This window comes from Sus scrofa, chromosome 7 (genome assembly GCF_000003025.6).
Source record: "Sus scrofa isolate TJ Tabasco breed Duroc chromosome 7, Sscrofa11.1, whole genome shotgun sequence".
Lineage (NCBI taxonomy): Eukaryota > Metazoa > Chordata > Mammalia > Artiodactyla > Suidae > Sus > Sus scrofa.
The window spans coordinates 34,755,666-34,783,306 of record NC_010449.5 but is presented as its reverse complement, the minus strand read 5'-3'; the positions used below and the strand labels follow the sequence as shown (position 1 = coordinate 34,783,306).

General features: G+C 51.6%; 1 protein-coding gene across 1 annotated transcript in view; it reads left to right on the top strand.

Annotated features, from left to right (window-relative positions):
- KIF6 (kinesin family member 6) overlaps positions 1-27,641 on the top strand; it is a 355,709-nt gene that overhangs the window by 312,738 nt on the left and 15,330 nt on the right. Inside the window, 4 exon segments of the mRNA XM_003128378.6 lie at positions 2,354-2,404; positions 19,922-20,006; positions 21,172-21,307; positions 24,094-24,191. Coding sequence (XP_003128426.4) covers positions 2,354-2,404; positions 19,922-20,006; positions 21,172-21,307; positions 24,094-24,191 — 370 coding nt within the window.

Genomic DNA, 27,641 nt, shown 5'->3' with positions numbered 1-27,641 from the left:
CCCAAGCACAAGAATGCCCTGGAACTTTCAGGGAGTGACACAGTCTCCCGTGACTGCTTCATTGAAAATTCAGTTCAGCTATAGCGCAGGGGGCATCAAATGTGCTTTATCTGAAGAAAGAACTACATTAAACAAGGGAGCAATGGCGTTCCCAGGCTTTTTCAGATCCCCCGGTGACCCGATCACATCTCCCACATGGGACGTGCAGTACAGACAGCGCTGACATTTTAACAAGTGTGCAGAGCCCTCAGACAGAAACAAACCCCAGGGCTGCTGTTTCACCCAGCCCCCAAACACGAGCTCATGGAGCTTCAGAGACGGAGGAAACCTGGAGATCGTGTGGTCCCAACTCCCACCTCTGTCTAACAACCCACCAGATGGCTGTCCAGCCCCTGCCTGGGCACTTTCAGGAAGGGACCTGCCAGGAGACTTAGTCCATTTTGAGACAACTTAATCCTCAGTGAGACGGTCCTTGTGGTGAGCTGTTTCTGCCTCATCTTAAGCCAAGTCTACCTCCATTTGACTGGACTTTTACTCTCAGCAGTAGGACAACTCTGTCTGTCCTCACCTCACAGACAGGGGGAGGGGGAGGGAGTGGGATGGACAGGGAGTTTGGGGTTAAAAAATGCAAAACGTTACATTTAGATGGATAGGCAGAGTTCCTATTGTGGCTCAGCGGTAAAGAACCCAGCTAGTATCCATGAGGACGTGGGTTTAATCCCTGGCCCCGGATAACTGACCAGCGGGTTAATGATCCAGCATTGCTGTGGCTGTGGGGTAGGCCTGTATCTGTAGCTCTGATTTGACCCCTAGCCTGGGAACTTCCATATGCTGCAGGTATGGCCCTAAAAAGACAAGTGAGTAGGGAGTTCCTGCCATGGCGCAGTGGTTAACGAATCCGACTAGGAACCATGAGGTTTCGGGTTCCATCCCTGGCCTTGCTCAGTGGGTTAAGGATCCGGCGTTGCCATGAGCTGTGGTGTAGGTCGCAGACGCGGCTCGGATCCCTCATTGCTGTGCCTCTGGTGTAGGCAGGCAGCTACAGCTCCAATTAGACCCCTAGCTTGGGAACTTCCATATGCTGCGGGAGCGGCCCTAGAAAAAAGGCAAAAAGACAAAAAAAAAAAAAGACAAGTGAGTAGATAAATAAATAGACAATGAGGTCCTGCTGTACAGCACAGGGAACTACACCCAATCACTTGTGAAGGAACGTGATGGAAGAAACTGTGAGCGTGTATAGATGTATGACTGGGTCACTTTGCTCTACGGCAGAAATTCACAGAACAATATAAATCAACTATAAGTTAAAAATTAAAAAAAAAAAAGCTAAGTCTGTTCTCTCACCCATGTGACAGTGTTCAGATTTTTTTTTTTTTTTTTTTGTATTTTTACTATTTCTTTGGGCCACTCCCGCAGCATATGGAGGTTCCCAGGCTAGGGGTCGAATCGGAGCTGTAGCCACCAGCCTACGCCAGAGCCACAGCAACTCGGGATCCGAGCTGCGTCTGCAACCTACACCACAGCTCACGGCAACGCCGGATCGTTAACCCACTGAGCAAGGGCAGGGACCGAACCCGCAACCTCATGGTTCCTAGTCGGATTCGTTAACCACTGAGCCACAACGGGAACTCCCCAAGTCTTCAGATTTTTAAAGACAGCCACTGTCTCCACATCTGCAAGTGTTTCTTCCCCCGTCTGGCCGTCTCCAGTCACTATTTCCCACATGCCATGGTTTCAGCCCCCTCGCCTTCCCAGTTCCACATGTTTTTTATTTGACTCATGCTCTTTATGAAAAGTAGCTCCCAGAACAAGTAGCGCCCGTGGTCTGGCCACTGCAAAGTACAGCGGTGTGCTCACCTCCCTCGATCTACCCACCATACCTTTGTTAATGCACCGCGGAATAGCATGTGTTTCAAAGGATCGGCTGTTGTGTTCACGTTAAGGTTATCGTCAACCAAAACCACCATCATTTTTATTTGACAGTGTTTCTTATAGCTTAAAAGAAAGAAGTGGATTTAGAAGCAGCCCTCTCAATTATTAAAAGATCGAATCCTGCCTCTCCCTTCTTTAATCATGGACAGACAGAACTATGTAAGAGACTGTAGGCTTAGCAAAGGAATGAGTGACAGACTAAGATAATGGAATGCAGAGACCCTGAACCCAAAGGTGAACCATGAACTCGCGGCAGCCGGGGCCTAGCCTCAGGTCGTCCTCACATCTGCAGCTTGGAAAGCCTCTTCCCAGAAGCTGGGCTGGCCTTCATCTTTCCTACTCTGCCTAAATTTTTCAGCTTGCCACCTGCTTCTCCAGCCTACTGGAGACTCACGACTGGTTTCCTCTGTGTCTTTGACAGGTCGCCTGAAGGAAGAGATCACCCAGCGGCACGTGCAGCAAGTAGCTCTAGGTGGGTGCAGGGGGGCCTGCAGGGGCCCAGCGAGGGCGATGCAGGCAGGTCCACAGCCAGCTGAGCCATGAGCCATCCAGAATCCTCGGGCAGCTTGAGGGAGGGAAGGTTCCCAGGTCTCCTTGGCTCCCCTCCCCCGGGACTGATCTCCCCAACCTGTGTGCTGGCTTCCGGCTCTCAGCACCTGGCACCCTGCCCTCCCAGCTGCTGCCTCATCCTCCAGAGCTCTTCCCTCTTGGCACCAGGACTGAGGGGTCAGGCAAAAGTGCTAGGCCCGCCCTCCCCTTGCCAGAGGCCTGTGGGGCCTGGGAGCTGAGATCCTGCGGAGTTCCTGCTCCAGCAGGCAGCTGGGGCTCCCCACGGCCCTAACTCATAGGGCCACGGTTGGGAAGGGCGCCATGACCTCTGTTGGGACACTGTACCACGGTGTAGGTCCCTGGATGGGGAGTCACCCCTAAGGGCTGCCGCCAGCCCTGGATCTATCAACTGCTGTCGGGGAGTTCCCATTGTGGCTCAGCGGGTTGAGGACCCAGCGTTGTCTCTGTGAGCATGAGGGTTTGATCCCTGGCCTCACTCAGTGGATTAAGGATCTGGCATTGCCACAAGCTGCGGCCTAGGTCACAGATGTGGCTCAGATCTGTCATTACTGTGACTGTGGCATAGGCCAGCAGCTGTAGTTCTAATTCGACCCCTAGCCTGGGAACCTCCATATGCCGCAGGTACAGCCCTAAAAAGCATTTTAAAAAAAGATTTAAAAAAATGAGGGCTACCATCTTGCCTCCTCTCCAGTCTTCATGATGCTGTTGAACAAAGACAATGATGTGGAAAATACCCCTCAAATCATCCCGAGGGCAGCTCTGCTCTGGGCCGGGAGAGCCATTTCCACCGCTTTTGGGGCAAGAGGCTCCATATTCTCTGACCCCCAGTCCCAGCCCTGCTCTGTGTGTCTTCAACCATAGGCTCCTCCTCAACTCCCTCTGCTCACCCCTCGGGGGGCCTTCTTCTGAAGTACAGAGGGTGTCGGACGCAGCAGGCCCCAGCTTCACCGGAAGTAGTGGGCAAACTTCAAACAGAGTGCACCTTGGCTGAAGGCTAATTAGGAGAATGTGCATTTCCTGTTTATTCTAAAAGCTACTATCCCAACTAGAAATGTGCCACCATCTCCCAGCTGCCCCTTTGAGATCAAACACCACGTTGCTGCCCAGCCTCCTGGGAGCTTGTCTGACGGGGATGTGGCCCCGCCAGTGTCCATGTGTCCCAGGTGACCCCCTCTCAGAGAGGACATCTTCTCGTTAAAAGAAAGCTCTCAGTGCAGCACCTGTTTACAGAGTTGTTTCCTGCCTTAACCCCCACCCTCAGACTAGCACTGGGGCCGAAGGGCAGGACCCACGGCTCCTGTAAGACCGAGAACAGCTCCCCAGTGTATTTGGCTCCCTGATGCCCCATTGTTTGGGCCTCCGTGGAGGGACGAGGCAGTGGCTAGGTCTGCTCTGGCCCTTCCACGTCTGTGGAAGGTTCTGTGGTTCCTTCCCCTCTTCTGTCCTGCTTCTTTGTCTGCTTCTTTGTCTGCTTCTCTCTGCTTTCCCTCACCCTCCAGCCAGGTGTTCGCTTTGCTGTTATCTCTTTCTTTTGCCTCCATGTTCCTAAGTTTCCACGGACATGTAGGTGGGGTTGGTTGGGTTTGGGGTTTTGGAGGGAGGGAAGGGCAGGAGTAAGAAGCAGGTCTGAGCAGGAGAGGTTTTCTCATGTATTTTGCATAAGACTATGTCTCAGTTTGTGCGAGTAGACATACGCCCAAGAAAATCTGCAGAAAGGTAATCTCGTAAAGCAAAGATTTAACGGTGAGGTGAGAGGCGCCGTGTGGAAGAGGTTGTAGATTGATGAGGGAGACCAGATCCAGGGACACGCTGGAGCTGGCTGGGCCACATCAGGGGAGCGAGCGTCTCCATTTCAGGAATTTGGGGGGCCAAAGCTAAACACAGCTATTGCTCAAAATTAAGTTAGATAAGCTGGCAATTCATGATATTTTAAAAGGTTGCCATTATATTTTAAAAGGTAACAAATACTCAGAGTTTATCACCTCCTAAGAATGTGCTACATTTAACTGTTATTGTGGCTCATGAGATTGTTTATAACTACTGTGTCTGGATCATGGAAACACTGTCTAATGCCGTTCTCCTGTGCCTCGCTCCCCAATTCCATGCTCAGTGATCACTCTGGTAGCTTGAAATCAGCCACAGCGGGAGTATTTACACCAAGGAAATTGGCAAACGTTATAACTGGGGCTTCATTTCCCAAAGAGCTGGTCATCCAGCGTTTCCCATCACGCCAGGGCACACAGACAAGCACCCCGGGGAAAGGCCAGTTCCGTGCCTGTGTGTCTGTGAAGACTTCCACCCCCCTTCCCAGCTGAAAATCCATGTTATGGCTCTCTCTTCATTCACTGCCTACCCAAGGAACCCTGGTCCTTTTGTAAGTCAGTGAGCAGAGAAACCAGTGGAGCCCGAGTGGGGCAGGAGAAGCATCCATCCCAGTGGCTCCCCTCCGCTCGACAGCTGGAGCTGGGCGGGGGTGTGAAGAAAACAGTTAACGCTGGTTTAAGAATATCAGGGTAGAGTCTACACACTATTTCAGGAAACAGTCAGACAGTATGGTTTTTCGATTAAGCATCCTTTGGAGATGATACTAGATTCGGGGCTCGCTGAGTTGAGAGTGCTTTGCTGACCTCGGCTGTGTGTGTTTTCCCAGTCTAAGTGTACTAGCTCCCCTGCGAGGTGAAGTGGTGTCAGCAACACCACTGAGATGAGTCAGCAAATGTGTCTGGAGTCCTTCACCGTGTGCCATGATTCTAAGCTCTTTTCATGTATTTCCTCTTTAATGCTCCTAAAATCCCTAATGCTCCTAAATATGGGAAAGACGCATATTATCCTCACTTTACTTAAGGCCGCAAGGGGTTAACGTGAACCTGCCTGAGTTTGCTCAGCTAAGGATGCAAATGCAGATGCAGCTCCAGAGCCCAGGGGGTAACCACCGCCCTGCACTGCCCTCGGCCCTGGGCTGAGTGTCGTGGAGTCCTCGGAGGAACAGGGAGTCAATGTCTGACCTCAGAGGGGACATAGCCAGCACAAGGGGACATACACATTAAAAAGATAACTCTTGGGCATTCCCTGTGGCTCAGTGGATTAAGGATCCAGCATTGCTGCTCCCATGGCTCAGGTTCAGTCCTTGCCCAGGGAACTTCCACATGCCATGGGCACAGCCAAAAATAAATTAAAAATAAATAAATAGGGAGTTCCCATCGACTAAGAACCATGAGTTGGTTCTTGCGGGTTCGATCCCTGGCCTTGCTCAGTGGGTTAAGGATCCGGTGTTGCCGTGAGCTGTGGTGTAGGTTGCAGACACGGCTCGGATCCCATGTTGCTGTGGCTCTGGCGTAGGCCGGTAGCTGCAGCTCCGATTGGACCCCTAGCCTGGGAACCTCCATATACCACAGGAGTGGCCCTAGAAAAGGCAAAAAGATAAATAAATAAATAAATAAATAAATAAATAAATAAATAAATAAAACGATGTAACTCTTTATCTAATCCCAGGTTTAAACACATATATTATTCTATTCACTGCCCCCCTGTAGCCCCAAACCAAGTCAAGCTTGACCTTCTCCAGGAAGCCTCGCCCACCCCTTTCCTCCTAGTCTGCTTTAGCCTCCAGCCTCACGCACTTCTGTTGAAGCACCAACCTTATTGTGTAATTATTTATTCCCTCGGCTAAAATGTGAGCTCCTGGAAGGCTGGGTGCCGGCAAATTAATCTCTGTACCCCTGCAGCCGGCAAGGCAGTAAACAGGCCGAGTCAGCGCTTCCCCAGACGACTCACTCCCAGACTCACACATCTTGCAGAAGTGTAATGCCGCATCTGAACATAAAATAAGTCCATTTAAACGAAGTAGAAGGAGTACGTGCTCTTGGACCCCACGACTGCGCAGACGACAGCACACGGACCATCAATCCGACGCTCTCTTGTCCAGCCGCGACACCCGAGGAGGAGCGCCCGAGGCAACATTGTTCTCATTCTCTGACAACAGGAAGCATGTTGACTAATTTATCTGCAGAAATAGAATTTCTCCTGGAACTAACCACAAACAAGAATTTGTCATGAGGAACTTCGCGTAAAGGACACTGAGTGACATAGTGAACCATGTCCTCCCCGGCCGTTTGTACAAAAGATGCTGCCACGTTGTTCGACAAGACGGCTTTCGTATCGACCCTCTGTAAAAGCGAGCGGCCTGATGTTCAAGCATCACTCACTCCAAGTGTCTCTGTGAGCAGCCGAGGTGCTGGGCTCCAGGTGCCGTGTGCTCTGAAGGCCGCACGGGCCAGGACTGAAGCCAGGGGAGCCACCCCCGAAGGTGGGCTGTGCCCTCCCTCAGGTGTCTCTTCGGAGCAGGATTAGATCAGGGCCGGGCTCTCCCTCAGCTCACAGTCAAAATGCTACCAAAGGCCCATGGCATTACCAAGCCACCCTTGAAGTGTGGCAGGTGAGAGGGACAGGCCATCGGAGCCTCGGAGCTTCCCAGAGAGTGGCCTCTGCCGATCGTCACCAAGGCCATGGGCCTGAGCCGAGCCTTAAAGGACAGACAAGACAGAACCTCAGAGAAGAGGGTGGGGGCGGGGGCAGTTGTTGTCCAGGGGGAAGGGGTATGGGGGTGTGTGTGTGTGTGCGCATGAGGTATGTAGGTATATGTATGTGGGGGGAATGTGTGTATGTACTGTGTGTATACTGTGTCTCTGGTGTGTGTGTGCATGTACAACGTGTGTGTATGTATGTGGGGGTGTATATACTGTGTTCGTGTGTGTATGTGTAGGGGATGCATGTGTAGTGTGTGGTGTGTGTTGTGTGTGGAGAGTGTGTGGGGTGTATGTGTACACGTGTGTGGTGTGCGTGGCTGTGTGTGTGTGGTATGTGGGGGGGTGTGTGGGTGTGTGTATATATGTGTGTGTGGTATGTGTTGTGTGGAGAGTGTGGAGTGTGGAGTATGCGTGTTGTGGGGAGGGTGTTATGTGTGTGTGTACAGTGTGTGTGTGTGTGTGTCGGATGTATTTGTATCTATGTGTATATATGTATTGAGAGGATGTATGTGTAGTGTGTGTGTGGTATGTGTTGTGTGTGTGAGTGTGTGTGGTGTGTGCGTATGTGGAGGATGATATATATGTATATGTACGTGTGTGTGTGTGTGTGTATAGTGTGTGTGGGCTATGTGTTGTGTGGAGAGTGTGGGGTGTGTGTCGGGGGGTGTATGCGTGTGGTGTGTGGTGTGTGGTAGTTTCGGTGTGGAGGGGCGGGGAGAGGATGACTTTCTCGGGGAGCCGATTTGACGTATTCCAGAAAAAAGGTTGAAATGGTGAGATGGGCCAGTTTGTGAAGAGCCTTGAATCTGGACATTTATCTCCCAGGCAGTTGAGCCGCTGAGCATTTTCAAGCAAGAAAGTCCTGGTCCCAGAGGCCTTTCAGGGAAAGCAAGCCCCCAAAGCAGTAACTGGAGTCTTCGGCATTTGCTGACTGACTGACAGTAAATGCTCAGCCCCGGGCTGGGGACCCCGCCCTGACCCAGGCCTTCCCCTGCCCTGCCGGGCTATCCCTCCGGTGCCCAGCAGAGAGGGCCTCAAGGACTCCTGGCCAGCACAGGAAACCTGCTGCAGACGCTGCCCAGCGAGATCTGGGGCTGCCCGGGAGTCCCTCTCTGACACATGCCCCGCAGACCTGGCCTGGCCCCCCTTGGGGGGGTATATGTGCTCTGGTGGCTGGAAGTGGGGGGTCGCTGCCCTTGAGGAGCTCACTGATGTGCCCAACCAAGCTGTCCACTGTGGATTTCTCTGCTTTCTCAACTTCTGTGAAACCATAACCATTCCATTGCCCCTACTTGTAGGCATGTTTTTCAGACCCTGTCCCAGAAGATGGCAATAATAATGATGATTAGTAAATAAAAAGAAAAGATCCACATGCATGACATTGGCAGGTTCCACATGGCCCCTGAGAGTCCCCCAGGAATAGCCTCTTGAATATTTGTCCCCCGTCTCCTCCCTCACCCCTCTGACCACCCCAGGAACAAAGATCCCTTGAACGGAAGCAGCGCCTGAGAGCAGTGGCTTCAAGGCCACGTTCGGCCCTCAGATTACCACAGGCACGTGCTCCACCTGACCTGAAAATCAGGCCCTTAAGGAGGGTGGGCAGAGGCCCTGGGCCTGAAGGCTCCCCATTTCACCTCATTGTTCCAGCTTAGAGGGTGCCGGTGGCTCTTGTCTCCCAAATAGAATTCCTGCAGTGACCTCTGGTGGCCTTCCTGCTGTTCTCCAAAGAGAGGCCACAGCCGTGGCCACCCTCTCCCACGTGGTGTAAGACTGCTTTAAGACTGAGTCTTGAAATACCTTCTGGAATTCTGCACCCAGCCACACACTCGAAAGACAGCAGAAGGCCATCCTCAGTTTACTCAGCAGGCCTCACTGAGCAGCCTAGAATGATCCAGACAGCCTCTGCAACCAGGAATTCCAGGACGTCAGGGGGACAACCACTGTTTGAACTGGAAGGGGACCCCCCCGCAGCATCAGCTAGCCCAGTAGTTCTCAAAACACGTGCTGGGGGACCCCAGGGTTCGTGGTCACCCCTTGGGGACCATGACGTGAGGGTGAGGAGAGCCTGTGTGCAACTGGCAGGACCTCAGGATTTTCACCTGATTCAACCAAAGCAACTTTTGTTGCTCTTTGACGTAAGCCTTTGAAGAAAATGTTCTGCAGCTTTTTACACATCTTCCTCCCTCCAGAACTTGCAGCTCCTTTTATAACATTTCTTTTTTCTTTTTTTTTTTTTTTTTTTGGTCTTTTTTTAGGGCCACACCCATGGCATATGGAAGTTTCTAGGCTAGGAGTCAAATTGGAACTATAGCCTCTGGCCTCCACCACAACCACAGCAGTGCCAGATCCAAGCCATGTCTGTGACCTACACTACAGCTCATGCAACACTGGATCCTTAACCCATGGAGCAAGGCAAAGGATTGAACCCACATTCTCATGGTACTAGTCAAGTTCATTACTGCTGAACCACAATGGGAACTCCATCCTTTTACAACATCTCTGAAGGCAGACAGTCCAAGCTGCCCTTCCCCAGAGCTATCTCAGTTTCCCCTGGGCTCACATGGACTCTGCCTGTGCCTCTAGATAGAACTTATCACACTGTATGGTAGTTTTTCAGTCTTTTATCCTTCTCCCCCAACCCTGAGCACAGTGATTGGCAAACAGGAGGTCCTCCATCAATGTTTGTTGAATGAATCAGTGATATCTAAGGGATCAAATTTTTTGCCTTAAAGATTCCCCAGCTAAGGGTTCTGTGGCCAGGTTCCCACAGCTGGAAAATGGTGTGATAGCCTCTGCCCAGCACAGTCGCTGAGACCTAGCTGGCATCTCCGGATCCCTTGACTGAACAAAGGAATCGAAGGCTCCTCAGCCTTTCCACCTTTGTGACTGCAGCATTCCTTAAAAGGCGGAAAACACTCATGGCATTGGTGAGGAGACGCCTGAGGGTTAGAGATGTTTTCATCCTACCGGAAATGAGTGATCAAATGCTGACCCTTTGAAGGAAGGGAGAAAGTAACAGAAGCAGCTGCCCCAGAGGCTGAGGTGGCATCTCAGTTGGTTCCAGAGGGACTCGGGTGGCTTTGTAAGACCAGTGACGAAGTCTGACCCCGGGAGTCCATTCTAACCCACAGTGCTTGTGAACATAGGGTCAGCTTTGATGGTAGGAGGACCAGGCTCAAGGTGGAAGCTGGGACTAATAGCGAGTCCCCACCCCGTTGCCCTGCCCAGTTCCAGGTAACCGAGGCTCCAGACCCTGTGGTGGTTCCAGACTCCCTCAGCCATTTTGGAGAACAGAAGGCCGTGGGCATCAGCCCTGGGGTCAGCCTTGAGTGGCAACCATGGTTTAGTAAAAAGAGCGCTCGATCTAGAGTCAGGAGAACCCTGCTTGGTGGGGCCTCTACCAATTGACAGCTGTGTGACCTTGGCCCATTAACCTTCCTGCATTTCCCTTTCCTCATCCGTAAGAGAAGAACACCAGCTCCCTACGGCTGATCCCTGGGCCGAGGGAGGTGTGTATGTGATGGAGCCAAGGAACAAGGAGACGCTCAGGGAGTTGTCACTGTGACTCTGGGCACCAGCAACCAAATGCCCAGGCGTGGGCACAGCCCCTGGCCACAGAGCTACCACAGTTCTGGGCTACTAGCCACAGTTGGCATAACTGGTGGAGGTCACCCTGGTCCCATAGTCACCACGTCTCTCTAGCCATCTTTGCGCACAGGCTCTAAAATCACTCTTCCTGGCAAAAATACAGCCAGTCCCTAGAAAGGAGCTGTCTATTCCTTTGAGCACTTGATCCTGTTACCAGTTGCTTGAGCCTTTATTTTTTTCTTTGTGCAAATGTGCAGAAACCGTATGTGCTACTTTGAGTGAATTGGGCATTTGATCAACGTCTAAGTCAGTTTGGGGCTGCTTCTAACAAATTGCCATAGACTAGGTGGCTGACCAACAACAGAATTTGTTTTCTCACGTTCTAAAGGCTGGAAGCCTGAGATGGGGGTGGGGGGTGCCAGCGTGAACAGGTTCTGGTAAGGGCCCGCCCCTGGGCTGCAGGCTGCCGGCTTCTCAGGGTGGAAAGATGGAGCTGGCTGTCTGGCCTCTTCTCATAAAGGCACGAATCTCATTCATGAGGGCTCCACCATCGTGACTGAATTATCCCCCCTCAAGGCCCCACCTGCAGATGCCATCACATTAGGGATTCAATTTCAGCATATGAACTTGGGGAGGTAGGGGGAACAGACACATTCAGTCCATAGCAATCAAACAGAAGACAAAATTCTAGCCTCTTGGCTGCATCTGCTAGTCTAAAACGCATCATTGCCGCCTCCTCCATCTGTCCTCCTCTCTCTTGTACCACTTGTGCTTGGTCAGTCTCAGCCCAGCAAGGGTCTCCATGTCTCACAGGACCTATTCTGTTCTGAGCGTGGTGGAGCCGGGGTAGGACTTTCCCATTTCCCTGAGGAAGGGTGAGTTTGGGGAAGACCAACCAACAGGAAACCAGGGCTGTCTGTGCTCAGATACAGACGGCAGGTCCTGTGCGGTCCAGACAACCAACACAAGGTGCTAAGTGGTGCCTTAAAAATACTGATGTCTGTTCAGGAAACCGTGAGGGCGCTGTTGCACAGAGAGCTGTGTTCCGGGGATGGTTCTGGCAATATCTGATGGGTCCATAGCTGGGAGATAGGCCAGCCCCTCAAACTGGCAATTCCAGGCCTAGGAACATACACCAGGAAGGAGGCTGCACCCAGAGAGTGCTGGCTGGGAAGCAGGGATGGAGCTGGGAATACAGCAGAAAAGACTATGGAGAGATCGGGGGCAGAGCGGGGGAACTGCCCATTGAGCAGCAGTGACCAAGGCCAAGCTTGCCAAGCTGAAGCAAGTGAGACTAGAAGCATCTCTGCAGCGAATGCGGCATGCCCCTGGGGTCCCCCTTGTACTGATTGCAAGTCCACGCAGAGCGTTGTCCTGCACCGGGGATACAATAGCGAGAAGCAAATTCGGGGGAGGGGGGCCACCCCCAGGGAGGCCCCAGTGGAGGCAGAGGAGATGCTTCAGGCGGGAAGAGGCCCAGCTGGCCTTCTCTGAGCAGATTCCAGGCCTGTGTTCTGCTCCCAACAGACATACGGAGGTCTTGGATGGCACTAAGGTGTGGCCATCCATGCTCTCGGCAATGCCCCTTCCCCGGGCAGGGAGGACAGTGGCAGTGAGTGCAGCCGGAGGAGTTAGCGGCCATGGCCGTGCGTCCACAGGGTATGTGTCAGTTCCTGGGTCCAAGCCCGCCATGGGCACTGATGGTTACACAACATCAACGCCAGGATGGGTGGTAGCCCTGAGCGCCTGTCAGCATTTGATTACTCCGGCCAGTGATAAATCAGAGCCATTAAACAGGAAATGGTCTAATTAGGAAGCCAGAATCAGTGCCTCTGAGCTGCGACCATCATGGTCATTGAGCTTCCCACCTTGGGAAGAATACATTCTGACTTGCTGAGACAAGGTGAGGCTCAGAGATCCGGGTTCTGTGAGACTGTTGAGCCCCAGGCAGCCTGGAGTGGGTTTTCAGGAAGTGACTGCTGAGTCAGAGAGCTGAGGCCACCCACAGGGACGGCTCTGTGGCTCTGCACGTCGCCTGCCATGGTAGCGCCGCGTAACTCATGGCCTTTGCTCCCACGCGGGGCACTGGCCTCTGCTGGTGCCCAGTTGGAAATTTCCATGCTGCCTTCCTTAGGACACCCACCCACACAGCGGAGGGGACACGCAGCCTGGCCCCGGGAGTTCTGAGGGCCGACCTCGGGAGGGGCATGACGTCAGCCCCACACACCCAGCAGGCGAGCTGCAAATGCCAAGGGGGATCGGGGTGCAGGCGTGGGGGTTAGTGAAGGGCAGTCCACACAGGCCAGCATCAGGGGAGAGAGCGAGGCTTTCTCTCAGCCCGGACCTCACATCTGAAAAGCATTCATGGCAAAGAGCATCACCTTCAAATAGCACGGACACGTCAATAACACCGACTTGAGTCACCTGCCCTGTAGCTTCCTTCATGGTGGAAGAGGAGAAGGCACTAGCTCTGGAGTCCGACAGCACTGCACCCTGACTCCAGCCCTTTTTACCGGTGGTGTTATACCCCAGGCAGATTATGTCCCCTGTCAGACCCGTAGTGGGAGGTGTACAGATTATATAAGAGCCATGGAGCAACCGCACAGTGGGTATCATTTTTTTGGCCAAGCCTACAGCATGCAGAAGTTTCCCCAGCCAGGGATCGAACCTGAGCCACAGCAGTGACGACATTGGATCCATAACCCCCTGAGCCACCAGGGAACTCCAGGTGGACATCCTTACTCAGCTTTATCCACCACCTGCAAGGGCCAAGTGCAGACAGCTCCAGCCCTGCAGAGAGCAGCTCCTCCTTGCTGCAAGCCCGAGCCCCTTTCCCCACAGTGGCTTCCAAAGGTCTGGAAGGTGGGCGGGGGCAAAGGGCAGTGCAGGCCCCATGTAGCCCCCCACCTAGACCCCCACAGGTCCCACATCCTCAGTGACTCCCTCATGAGGGACTTGTACTGGGCGCAGAGCCGTGAGCAAGGGGTGAGCATCGAATCAGCGAGGAACCTACCATCAAGTCCTAACTCCATCCTTCTGGGGTAGGGCCCAGGCATCTCTGTGCTTTCACAAGCCCCTCAGGTGATGCTCACGTGCCCCAGTAGAGAGCTGCCAAACAAAAGAAATGAGGGCCTGCACATTTCTTTTTTTAATTTTCTATAATTTTTTATTATTGTTTTTTCCTCTTTTTTTATTGCTCAAATGAATTTATCACATCTGTAGTTGTATAATGATCATAACAATTCAGTTTCACAGGATTTCCATCCCACAACCCAAGCACATCCCCCACCCCCCAAAGTGTCTCCTCCAGAGACCGTAAGTTTTTCAATGTCTGTGAGTCAGCACCTGTTCTGCAAAGAAGTTCAGTCTGTGCTTTTTTCAGATTCCACATGTCAGTGAAGTATTTGATGTTGGTGTCTCAATGTATGGTTGACTTCACTTAGCACATAATTTCTAGGTCCATCCATGTTGCTAAAAATGCCGGTATTTCGTCCCTTTTAATGGCTGAGTAATATTCCATTGTGTCTATGTACCACATCTTCTTGATCCACTCCTCTGTCAATGGATATTTAGGTTGTTTCCATGTCTTGGCTATTGAAAATAGTGCTGCAGTGAACATCGGAGTATATGTGTCTTTGCGAGTCGTGGTTTTCTCTGGATAGATGCTATTCTGTCGATTTCTGCTTGTACAGCAAAGTGACCCAGACATACATTCTTTTTCTCATGGTATCTTCCGTCATGTTCCATCACAAGTGACTGGATACAGTTCCCTGTGCTGTACAGCAGGACCTCATTGCTTGGCCACTCCAGATGCAATAGTTTACATCTACAGTTCTGCATGTTTCTGACACTGACTGATTCTAGGAGAGGGGTGTGTGTGTGTGTGTGTGTGTGTGGTGTGTGTGTGGTATGGGGAGAGGAGTTTTAGTGATCTTTCCAATACCCTTGAAATCACACTAGGTGTAAGGGAACCCTCAGGAGGCTGGCCGCTCGTCCTTGTGCTGCTGGTGCCCACACACTTGCCATGTCAGAGGCAGGGTCAGCCTGATACTGCACGTGGCCTGCTTGAAGTTTCAGTTGTATTTGACTGCTCAGAGCTTCCTCCTGAGTGACATTCAGAGCTACAGCCGCTGGAATGAAGCCGTTCTTATTTTCTGCATATTGTCTCGGAGCCGGCAACCTGCAAAGAATCACGCTGCGACCTCATAGGCCACTCGGGCCTGTGACCTCCTGTGCCCCCAGCCCAGCCAGAATCCTGTGCTTGAAAAGAGGGCTCCCCGTGCCTCCTGTCAGGTGACTAGAGCTTCTGTCCCTGGCCCCGGTCCCAGTGGGCACAGAGACCTACAAAGGCCAGATGCCCTTTAGTTAGTCCCGCTTCCCCTGTTCCTGCCCAGCCGCTTTTGTCTGGTTCCTTTTTCATTCCCAGCCCCTTTCTCTTGAGAGAGGGCTGATAAGCCAGGCCCCAGGAAGCAGCCAAAGCAGCCGGGGGCTGTCTCCTGGTGGGGTTACAATGCCTTTCACGGAACAAACATCACTTGGGCCATAGGCCCCTTTGGTTGTCATGGCAACACGGAAAGCTTGCTGCCTCGGGAGAGTGCTGCGCCCTCACTCTGGCTGCCTTGGTCCCCTGCCCCAGCTTTCTCTCCTGGTCCTTTCAACAGGCTTCCACCACCCTGGCGCCACTGTACACAAACCGTTCTTCAGTCTGGAGCAGCTTTGTCTCAACCAGCAAAACTGCTTGGCTTTGCCATCAAAGGAATAGATCACCATTCCTCCCCTTGAGATCCTCCGGCCTCTCTGCTCTCTCAGGGTCAAGGTCCTTACAGGCCCTATATGATCTGGCCTCAGTTTCCCCTCCGGCCTCAGCCCCCACCACTCTGTCCCTTACCAACCACTCCAGGCACACTGGCTTCCTCACTGTTCCCCCGACGACAAGCAAACACTCCTTCGGCCCGTGGCACTTGCTGCTCCTGAGTCCCACACTTGGTCTCTCCCTTCCTCCAGGTCTTTGCTCAAACGGCCCCTCATCGAGAGGCCCCCCAGCCACCCACCTAACATGGCAGACTTCTACCCCGCTTTCTCTTTCCCCACCTCCCCCTCACCCATGGCATTATACCCTAGACTCACCTTTCTGTTGGCTTAAGGTCCACCTTCCCCAGCAGACTGTCCCTGGAAGTGATGGCCAGAGTCCACACACACAAACTCTGTCACCTAGGTGAATGGATGACAAGCCCTGGTTCAAAGCCTGGCTCTACTATTTGGTGCTCTCTGGCACTGAGCAAGCCACAAGTCACCCAGAGCCTCGGGCTCCTGGCCTGGAAAATAGAGGTGACCATAACTGCTGGGCAGCGTGGCAGGAATAAATGGAGCACAGTGAATAGGATCCAGGCCTGTCCCACACACAGCAGCACACTCCCAAGGTAGCTCTGTGACCTGCCAGGGGAACCACAAGATGCCCCAGGAAAGCCAGCCAGCGATGGTGGGAGGCCAACTACAAAGGGCTCTGCCCTCACCCTGGGGCGGCACAGCTTCTCCACTGAAGACCAGGCCATCCCACCTTCCTGAGGCCTCAGAGAGATGCCTCCGCTGGGCGGGCTGAGATACAGCCCTGCCTTTGCCCACCTCCCGCTGCCTCCCTTGCAGGGGGCCCACCCTCCACCCCCCACCCCCCCCACCCCAGAGCAGGGTCTTCACTCATCTCTCAGGGGCTTCCTCGGCATGGGCTCCAAAAGCCTTAAAAGGAAGAAAGAGATTCACGGCTTTTCTTTTTTAACAGATTGGGAGCTGCAGTTGCCCATTTCTGAAACCGTTAGGAAAGGAGGCACCCTAGTTCAAGTCCCAGGGTTATCATTTTGATTAGACACTTCCTTCCATGTATCAGGTCTGACATTTCCCGAGAGGACAAAGGGCCAGTGAACACAGGCCGCGTCACATGCACCCTGTACGGGAGTCTGAACAAAGCACGGGGGAGATAGAAAGAACAAAGGGACCAGTCCCTGCCCTCGAGGGGCTTCTGGTGCCTCGGCCTGGGGGACCATGGGTGACGAGGACAGGGAGTCTGGCTCATTGGGGCCACTAAGATGTACCGGCATAGGGACGGTGTCGTCCTTGGCTGGGAAGTCTGCGGCATCCGCACCTCCTGTGTGCTCAGTCAGTTTATAAGTGACAGCTGACACTTGACACAAGGGACAGAGATTAACAGGTGCCTGGAAGATAAAGAACAGAATCCTGGTGCGCTCAGCATATTTATCAATGAATTAGGTGACAACACAAAAAGCAGCCAAAAGCTAAAGATTACCTCTCAGCAGGAAAAACCCCCAATAAATGGGAAATGTATTTAGTATCAAAAGGACAATCATGCTGAAATAGGATGTGTTTTGACAACCACTCGTAAAAATAGGACCATGTGTAAACTGATGACCAGCTTAATGGATGGCAATGACAAACCGACATGGCCATGACAATGACAAGGCTGCTGAAAACAAAAACAGAGATAAGGAAGCTGCTTAGTATAAACATTTAGCTCTTTGGAACCAGAAAAAAAAAAATGTTCAAATTCCAGCCCTACCGTTGATTAGCTCTGTGACCTTGGGTTAATCACTAACCTCTCTGAGCCTCAGAATCTAACTGAAACGAGATGGTAATGCCTTCCCTGGTGGTGATTTGAGAATTAGCAATAAAGTAAGGAGAACACCTAACCCGGTGTCTTGTAGAACTTTGCAGAACCCGAAATATAGAAAGCACTCAGTAAGTGGTTGTTGCTAGTAATTCACCTGCGGTAGAAATACAGAGGTAAATTTTTCAGAGCTAGACCTCTTTTTATTGACGTGCAGTTGATTTACAATGTTGTGCTGAGTTCTGCTGTACAGCAAAGTGATTCGGTTATATATGCACATACATTCCTCTCTTTTTACATTCTTTTCCATGGTGGGTTATCATAGGACATTGAATAGAGGTCCCTCTGCTGTAGGGACCTTGTTGTTTTATCCCCTCTGCTTCCAATGCTTACATCTGCTAAGCCCAACCCCCACTCCATCCTTCTCCCAACCCCCTCTCTCGGCAACCATGAGTCTCTTCTCTATATCTATGAGTCTGTTTCTGTTTTGTAGGATATGTTTATTCACGTCATATTTTAGATTCCACATAGAAGTGATATTTGTCTTTCTCTTTCTGTCTTTGCTTAGTGTGATAATCTCTAATTGCATCCATGTTGCTGCAAACGGCATTATTTCATTCTTTTTTATGGCTGAGTAATATTCCATGGTGTATATGTACCACATCTTCTGTATCCATTCCTCTGTTGATGGACATTTAGGTTGTTTCCATGTCTTGGCTATTATAAATAATATTGCAATGAACATAGGGGTACATGTAATTTTTTGAATTATAGTTTTGTCTGGATAGATACACAGGAGTGAGATTGCTGGGCAACTCTATCCTTAGTTTTCTGAGGGACCTCCATCCTGTTTTCTTTATAGCTGCACCAACTTACATTCCCACCAGCAGTTTAGGAGCGTTCCCTTTCCAAAGCGAGGAGAACTTTTCCCTACCCTTCCCCTCTCGGGCTCATCTGGAGCATGGTGTCTAGATTTAGGCTCCGTACCCAAGATTACTTAGCAAGTCATCATGTTACCAAGCCCTTAGGTGAGGGAATTGGGCAAAGTAGCTTGAGATCAGAACTCCAGGTACATGTGGTATTTCGCTGTTATTGTTAAAATATTTAAAGAATCCTCAAATTAAGAAGGACATACTGTGCTGCCCCAAAGACCCAAAGTAGAGGTGAAAAGAAGTTAGTGGGGCAGGTCTCAACTGCAGGCAGAGGAGACAGAGCTGCCCATCTCAAGTGAGCCATCATAAAGCAGTGAGCCCCACCCCTGGCCGTGTTAGGGCCAAAAGCGAATGCCCATCCTCAGAAATATTTTAGCAGGCATTTCTGAATCCAGAGCCCTTGCAACCAAACCAACGTGGATTTGGAGCCAGGTTCCTGAAGTTAGCCATGTGGGCCTGGGCAGGTTAACCTCTTTGACCCTCCATGCCCTTATCTGCAAAATGGGAGCAATACTACCTCCTATGAGTCCCAGAAGGATTAAGTCTGATCATGTCCAGAAAGCACCTGTCCCCCAGTAGAGTCTCTCTCCTCCAAGGGGTGACAGGCAGGGCTGCATGACTTCCTAGAAATGCAGTCCAATCACAGAGAGCCTCCTGGGAGGATTAAATAGACCCCACCCACCAGGCTAAGAAAGGACAGGCCCCAGACAAGCACACCAGCACCCTGAGCGGGCAGCCTGGCAACCAGCAGAGGCGGCTGGCCTGTCTGGGGACACAGCCCTCACCTAGGACTTGCCAGGGTCCCATCTTGCGGGCAGGGCACCTGAGCCTGGTCGTCAGCCCTGGATGCCTACTGGGTTCATTGGGTTGGAACCACGGCTTCGGAGGGAAGTCAAAAATGGGAGACATGGAGGTGGTGCAGCAGAAAGAAATCCGACTAGGAACCATGAGGTTTTGGGTTTGATCCCTGGCTTTGCTCAGTGGGTTAAGGATCTGGCGCTGTGAGCTGTGGTGTAGGTCGCAGACACAGCTCAGATCCTGTGTGGCTGTGGCTGTGGTGTGGCTGGCGTCTGCAGATCCAATTCAACCCCTAGCCTGGGAACCTCCATATGCCACGGGCGCGGCCCTAAAAAGTAGAGTAAATAAGTAAATAAATAAAAATAAAAAATGGGAGACGTGATTTGAGGCTGGAGAATTCGGCCCTCGGCTGGTGGAAAGGAAGGTGTGAGCTGGCTTGGCGATGTCTTCTGGGTTTATGAAGGGCTCTGCATCAGAGGAAGGGGAATGCCAGTTTGCATCCTCCCTGGGGACTCAGAGAGGAAAAGAGTGAATGCGGTGGTAAAGGGATTAGTAGCCATAAGGGAAGAATTCCCTTCCAGTGCTAAATGCTGGACAGTGGTCAGAGCATAGTCATGGCTGAGCAGAGGTTGCCACCCAGAGGAGGTGGGTGAAGCAGGCTCTATGCAAAGGCCCCAGAAGGACTCACAGGGTCCCCTTTCATGGGGGACACACAGAAACTCTGTCATCTGCTCTAAACATTGCACTTTTTTTTGTTCTTTGTTTTTTGTTTTGGCCACACCTGCAACACATGAAAGTTCTGGGCAGGGGTCAAACTCAGGCCACAGCAGCAACCGGATCCACAGCAGTGACAATGCCAGATCCTTAACCTGCCACACCACAAGGGAACTCCAGCATTACACTTTTCCCTTTCCCTCTCTTCCTCGTCTGAGTAAGTCATCAGCATCTCCCTTCTCCAGGTATCTCAGAAAACATCCCCGTGCCCTCAATGCCAGACCTGCTGGAAGAGAAGCTGCGGTCACAGCTGGAGGAGGAAAAGAGAAGGTGGCCTTTGTTTTTTCTGCACACACCTGGACCCCAGCCCCAGAGGGCCCTTGGGACAACCAGGAGCTTCCTGGTCAGAGCGGGGTGGTCAGGTCCCTACCCAGGCCTGCAGCTCCTCTGGGAAGTGGGTCTGAAAATAGTTGGAGGAGGTGCTGCCTGTGAGCAGGAAGATGTGAAGGGCAGGAAGCTGAGGCAGGGTGAGGGTGGGATGGGGAGCAGAAGGCCCAGCCGGCCTCTGGAGCCAGGATCAGTGACTCAGGCAGAGCTGGTTGCAGCCTCCCCAGCCAGGGGCCCACACTGCAGCTCAGGGGGCAGCTGGAATTGTCTGCTGCTACCACCTAGGGGAGCCAGAGGTATCACCACAGAGGGCATCTCACAGTGGCTTCGCCCCACTTCCCTCTTGGGGCTCCTTATCTGCTAGGCTCCTTATCTGCAAGGCTCCTGAGAACATCAGAGCCTCCCGCAGCCATTTAGGGCCCAACTATGACTGCACCTGCAGAGGAGGAGCCTCAAGCATAAACAGACATGTCGTCATTACTGACACAGCTTCATTCATTTGAGGCATTCAATAAAGGTCAGCGGTCTCCTCCGCCGTGGAGAAGTTTTGGGGAGACCAAACAAGAAACCTTCCTTACTCTCCAGCTGCTGATGGTGTCATTGCAGCACATACCACCCCTGGGCTGCCTAGGCGTGTGCCCTGAGCAGACCCTGTCACCTTGCCCCCAGCGCCTCTGATGGCCTGGGTCCCAATCCCGGCTCCTCTGTTTATTAGCTCTGTTCCGTAGAGTAAGTTCCTTAACCTTGCCATGCATCAGGCTCCAAATCTGTAAAAGGAGTTGATGATACCAGCATCTTCCCCACAGAGTTATGAAGAGGATTAAATGAGCTTCCATACAGCAAGTGCCCAGAGCAGGGCCTGCCCCTTCAGTGCTCAGTAGCAGTAGTTCTCATTCTTGGGGAGGGGTTCTTCCTCTCCCACAGCCCCTTGAGCCCAATGGATGGGAACCCCTGGCTCTGGGTTCCGTGGGCGACTCTAAAGGCCCCTGTCCCCAACACCAAACCTGCCCCACGAGGCCTCGAGGCTCAGGCCCTGCAGCCAACAGCCTATCCAGAGCCCGCCTGCCCTGCCAGTGACTCTCCCGGCTCTTCTCTGCTTCCGCTGCAGCTATAAAACCATGTTCACACGCCTGAAGGCCCTGAAGGTGGAGATCGAGCACTTGCAGTTACTCATGGACAAAGCCAAGGTGAAGCTGCAGAAAGAGTTTGAAGCCTGGTGGGCCGAGGAGGCCACAAGCCTGCAGGTACGGGCAGCCATGCCCCTCACTGCCCCAGAGCCACCCTGCTCCTGTGGCCTGGGGAACATCAGGGTGGCTGGGGAGGGGCCAGACATGCAGCCCCCATGGCACGTGGGGAGGGGGGCGGGGGTTGTGTAGAGGCGGACAAATGGGGGCTTCGACCCTCAGGCACACGTGCTCTCAGTCCCTGTCTCCTGAAGCAAGGGCCCCTCGTAGTAACGAGGAACGTGAGCGGTCAAGGCTCGCTGTTTCCTTGCTAGAGCCTGACGTGGAAAGGCGGCAGATCGGAGGACCAGCTCCCCAAGCCGATGAATTTGCCACCTTTGCTTCCTGTGATCTAGTGACGACACTGATTGTTCTTTATTACAGCCACATATATATACACACGTACATACACATATAGTATAATATATATGGTATAGTATATATATGATAGAAATTTTAGTAAATACAGAAAAACACAAGGAAAATCACCATAATCCCACCACTTAAGGGTAACCAATATTAACATGTTGGGATATATGATTTTATATTTTCATACATAGACATCCCTGTGCTTTTATGAGGGTAGAATCATATAGTCCTCAAGTATCACAGGTGGCTTTTGTTTTTGCCTCATGGTCCAGTGTGTCAGCTCTTCCATGTCATTATTCCCTGACATCAGCCCAGTGCTGTCGCTGCTCAAGCATGTGAATTTGTTTTAAGATATTCAGTCTCTTATGGCTTAATGTTTAGGTTGTTTAAGGGTTGTTTCACTGGAAACATATTTGAAGATGCACTATTGCATGTTTCCTAGACAAATTCCTAGAAATTCTCTACCCCATTCTCAGGGCTAAAATAACCTGTTAAGAAATGTTAGTACAGGAGTTCCCATCGTGGAGCAGCAGAAATGAATCCTACTAGGAATCAAGAGGTTGCGGGTTCAATCCCTGGCCTCAATCAGTGGGTTAAGGATCTGGCATTGCCATGAGCTGTGGTGTAGGTCGCAGATGCGGCTTGGATCTGGTGTTGCTGTGGCTCTGGCGTAAGCCAGCGGCAACAGTTCCAATTGGACCCCTAACCTGGGAACCTCCATATGCCACAGGTGTGGCCCTAAAAACACAAAAGACAAAAAAAAAAAAAGAAGAAAGAAATGTTAGTACAAACCCCCCAGTTCCAACTGCCCTCATGTGACCCTTCAGCTATGTACAATGAGGATGACATACTCATAATCCTGTCACTCAGGTGGCTGCCAGAACCCTTAGAGGGTATGTAACAGGCTGACCACTTCATTCTAAAGACAAGTAAACTGGAAGCCAGAGAAGATATTTTTCCAAGGGCACAACCAAACAGTAACCCATAGTTACCAAGCGGGCTTGGGACCAGGCCATGGGGAGCATATTTGGATAAAATTTAAAACACAGATGACAAAACCAATAAGAAGGAAATACAGGAGTTCCTATTGTGGCTCAGCAGGTTAAGAACCCAACTAGTTTCCATGAGGATTTGGGTTCCAGCCCTGGCCTCACTCAGTGGGTTAAGGATCCAGCATTGCCGTGAGCTGTGGTACAGGTCGAAGATGCGGCTGAGACCTGGCGTTGCTGTGGCTGTGGTGTAGGCCGGCAGCTGCAGCTCAGATTCAGCCCCTAGCCTGGGAACCTCCATATGCCATGGGTGCGGCCCTAAAAGAAAAAAAAAAATTCTGCAGCATTTGTAATGTGATCTGGAAAGAGCTGTAATTTCTACTGGTGATGGAGTCACTGATAACCACCCCTACAACTGTGGTTTGTTGTTTAGCCATTGCAAGAAATGTTAGATTTCAGACAGAAGTCAGGAGAAGCAAAGGTGTCATCGGTTCCCGGTCGTGCTCACAGCGCCCCCAGGTCCTGTCTGTTCTCCAGTTAAGAACCCTGCCCCATGAGGTCATGGGTGAGGGAGGCCACCAGCCACTGGACAGAGAAGAGGGTCAGCCCACCCGATTCAGGAAGAGTCCAGTCGAGGCTGAAGGAATCACACAGTTTATGACTCTCGTAGACAGTGAAAGCCAGAGTAGCCGAGGTGTCCGGTCCACGTGTCCTCAGCCCCACAGGCTGTCATTGAAACAGAAGGGACCAGGTGACAGCAGAAGGCGTGAAGGGGTGCCCTGGAGCTGAGGAGCCAGTTCTATGCTGCCACCGAGCTGTTTTGTAGCCTGCAGATGTACCCGGAGCGGGGCGAGGGGATGATGAGACGCTGTCCCACTCTGGCCTCCGAGGGAGGCACGTGGCAGCAGCCCCCACCCCCCACCCCTGTTCCCACATGCTCTCCTGTGCTGGGAGAATTGCAGGGCGTTCTGCCAGACTCAGATCAGCTGCAGTTTCATCCCTGCTCAGGAGACCAGTGTGGCGACAGCAAGGCCTGCAGCGCCGTGGCGGGGCTGCCGCTCCCAGAACACGTCGCTCACACCACCTCTGCAGCATCTCTTTGGGATGAGGGACAGCAAAGCCAGAAGGGACTTCTGGGGAACTGTCAGACCCCACGTTTAAACTTCTTTTTCTAACTACAAAAGTAATACAGGCTCCATTTGGAGAACTTAGAAAACACAGAAGCACAAAGAAGAAATCAGACATTACCCATTATTCTGCCATTCGAAGACCACATTTGGAGGCCATCCTTAGCAACATGACCACAGCTAGATTTCTTCTTCCCACACGTGTTGGATGTACCAACGTGTATAGCTAGCTTCCCCCCTCCCGTTAAGAAATACATCAAGGACACTTTCCTGTGTCATGAGATTCATGCTAACGCTGTGAAACTTTTTCTTGGACCGACAGGTCACCTCCCCAGCAGTGAATTCACTCAATCACCTGAAGCCCTTTCCCCAGACACCAGAAGCCCAGCGCGAAAGGCCCCAGCTTCTCTCTAACAAAAGGTAAGGGGGAACCTTGAGACAAGATGGGGGTGCCCAGAAAAATTGGTTAGGATTCAGCACTTGCACCCCTGCGGTCCAGGTTCAATATCTGGTATTGAAACGGAGATCCCATATCAAGCCACTGCATGTCACATCCAAAAATAAATTAAAAGAGAAGCAGTGTAGACCCACAAAATCAAAAAGTGATAAACTTGAGTTTTGATATGAAAAACACTGCTCAGAGAAAGATACTGTTAAGAGAATGAAAAGATAAGCCACAGAGTGGGAGAAAATATTTGAAAACCATATCTATATTAAAGAATTACATCCACAATTAAAAAGACTCTCAAGTTTCAGTAACAAGAGTATATGTATAACTGAATCACTTTGTTGCATAACAGAAATTATCCCATTATAAATCAACTATACTTCAATCAAACTTTGAAAAATGAAAAAAATTCAGCAATAAAAAACAACCCACTTTAAAAGTGGGCAAAGATCTGAGCAACTACCTCAGCAAAAAAGGTATACAGATGGCAGATACGTGTATGACAAGATAACCAGTGTCCTATGTTATCACAGAACTGCAAATTAAAGCAGCTGTGAGAGACCACGATGCACCTATAAGAGTGACTAAAATAAAATATAACCGACACCACCAAATGCAGGTGGGGATGCGGAGCAGCAGCAATGCTCAGTGCTTGTGGGGATGCAAAAGGGCACAGCCTCTTGGGAAGACCGTGTGGCGGTGTCTTTAATCTAAGCATATGCTTACCGTGCCAGTCAGCAATCAGGCTCCCTTCCGATTACCCAAGTGAGTTGAAAACTTACCTCCACACAAAATCCTGCATCTGGTTGTTTATAGCAGCTGTGTTCCTAACCACCTAAAACCAGAAGCAACCAAGATGTCCTTCAAAAGGTGAAATGAATAAACAAACTGTGGTCCATCCATGCTGTGGACTATTATTCAGTGATAAAAAAGGAGTGAGCTATTGGGCCGTGGAAGTACATGGAGGAGCCTCAAATGCATGTCACTTAGTGATGAAGCCAGTCCAAAAAGGCTACATGCTGTATGATTCCAACCACGACATTCTGGGAAAGGCAAAACTGTGGACACAGGTAGAAAGATCAGCAGTTGCCTGGGGGATAGGAGAGGAGTGGAAAGAATAAACAGGGGAAACACAGGGTGGGGGTAAGGCAGTGAAACGATGCAGTAGGATGCTATAAAGATGGATAGACAATAGTCTGCATTTGTCAAAATCCAGAGAATGGTATAGCAGAAACAGTGAACCCCCCTTGTAAGCTATGGACATTGGCTGATAATACCACATGGGTATTTGTTCATCAGGTGTAACAACAGCACAGCACTAATGCAGGATGTTAGTAATAGGGAAACTACGAGCCAGGAGAGAGAGGCTACATGCTCTGCTTAATTTTCTGTAAACTTAAAACTTTTCTTAAAAATAGTCCATTAAAAAGAAAGAAAGGAGTTCCCATCATGGCTCAGTGGTTAACGAATCCAACTAGGAACCATGAGGTTGCGGGTTCGATCCCTGGCCTTGCTCAGTGGGTTAAGGATCCGGTGTTGCCATGAGCTGTGGTGTAGGTCGCAGACGTGGTTTGGATCCTGAGTTGCTGCGGCTCTGGCATAGGTCGGCGGCTACAGCTCTGATTTGACCCCTAGCCTGGGAACCTCCATATGCCGAGAGAGCGGCCCAAGAAATGGCAAAAAAGACCAAAAAAATAATAAATAAAAATAAAAAGAAAGAAAGAAGAAAGGAAGGAAGGAAGGAAGGAAGGAAGGAAGGAAGGAAGGAAAAGAAAGGAAGGAAGGAAAAGAAAGGCAGCCTAAGTAGGCAGACGCACTGCTACAGGCAGCTTGGCAATAGTGTCTACGCCGGCCCTCTCTGTGGGTTCACGTGGGTCCCTGCCTACCTCTGGGGTACCTGAGTTTGCAGCCCCTGTAAACTGCCTCCTAAACCCTACACCAGCACCCCCTGAAACTCGAGGACCCCACGGAGCATGTTTGAGCCAGCCCAGAGGACAGGGCTTCCCCCGGCGTCACTCTGGCTGTGTTCTTAACCACCTGTGGGTCTGCCACACAGAGAACAAGCCCACCTCCCAATCGTGAGGCTTCTGGTTATTTCTCCAGATTTTTCTCTGACCTCTTCCATAGCTCCTGCTGGTGGGAACAGCCTACCCAGCAAATAGGAAGCTCTGTCTCTAATTTTCCTTTTGCTTCAAGACAGTGAAGTATGTGTGTGTATGCGTGTGTGTGTACATTGTGTGTCCACTGCCAGGTGACATTCAGGACCTTGGATTGCAAAGGTCTGCTCACATTACCTGTGGGAGCTTCTCCCCAAATCCGGCCCCCAGAGCTCCACCCTCAGCCCCTCTGGTGATGCTGGAAACGGGGTAGGGGGTCTTTGGGGAGAGGGCTTTTGGGCGGCCCTGAAACGTGTTCAGACCCTGTCATCTGCGGTGGTAGCCGTCCCCTGGTGGAATCTCTAACCAAGTGTCCTGAAAAACATCTGTTAGGACAGCCTCTCTGTGAGCAGTCAGCACCCCCCAAATTCCCTCCCGCACAGTAACTCAGATACCAAACCCTGTGGGCGCAAAGGCTACAGTGGGCAGGTGAGAGGGAAAGGGCGCGGTCTAGGGCGGAGGCTACCTGCCGCTGCCCTGAGGAGACCTTGTCCCCCAATGGCGGCGTCACAGACCTTCCCTGCGAATGGCCAGGGTTAGTGACTGACCACCTTCAGTTGTCCGCAGAGAAGCCCAAGTCTTTCTCCTCTTCCCATGATTACATCTCCTGTCCTTTATAGAGGGTTCCTCAGGGCCCGGGGCTGAACAAACGTGGACATATATGCCAGCATTGTGCCCATGTTACAGATGTGAACAAACACTGAGGCTCCTCGAGATCAATTAACTCGCCAGGGTCTCCCAGCTAAGAAGGGATGAGACCAGGACTGGCAGCCAGGCCGCCCCTCCCCCTCACTCCTTTAGCCTCGGTGTGGGTCCCTTAGGGGCCTGTGCATATCCCGTTGTTGAGCAGCAGGTGGCGTTTTCCCACTCATATTCCGCCCTATTTCACATAGACCTGTTTTCTTCATACTCTTCGCCTGCTTGGAGGTCCCATTCTCTCAGTGTGTCCAGGCCCCGATTTTCCCAAGAGGCTGGGATTTTCCAAGAGCAAAGCTGTGGCTCCTTAGCCCACCTCTGGCTGGAAAACCAGAGCTCCTGCTGTGGGTCCCCCCATCTGGGTGGAGAAATCCTGAAATCAGCCCCCCCCCCCGCCCCTTGGGATCCCCTTGTCTCCTCTGTAACACACATCAAAATCCCTCTGAGAGTCTTCTTCAAAGAGCAGGCCAGTGTCCAGAGACCACTGAAGAGCTGCTGGAGCAGGAGAGCATGTGTCCAGCTGGCTGTCCCTGCCCGAGGCTGCTCCTGCTGGATACCCCCCAACACACA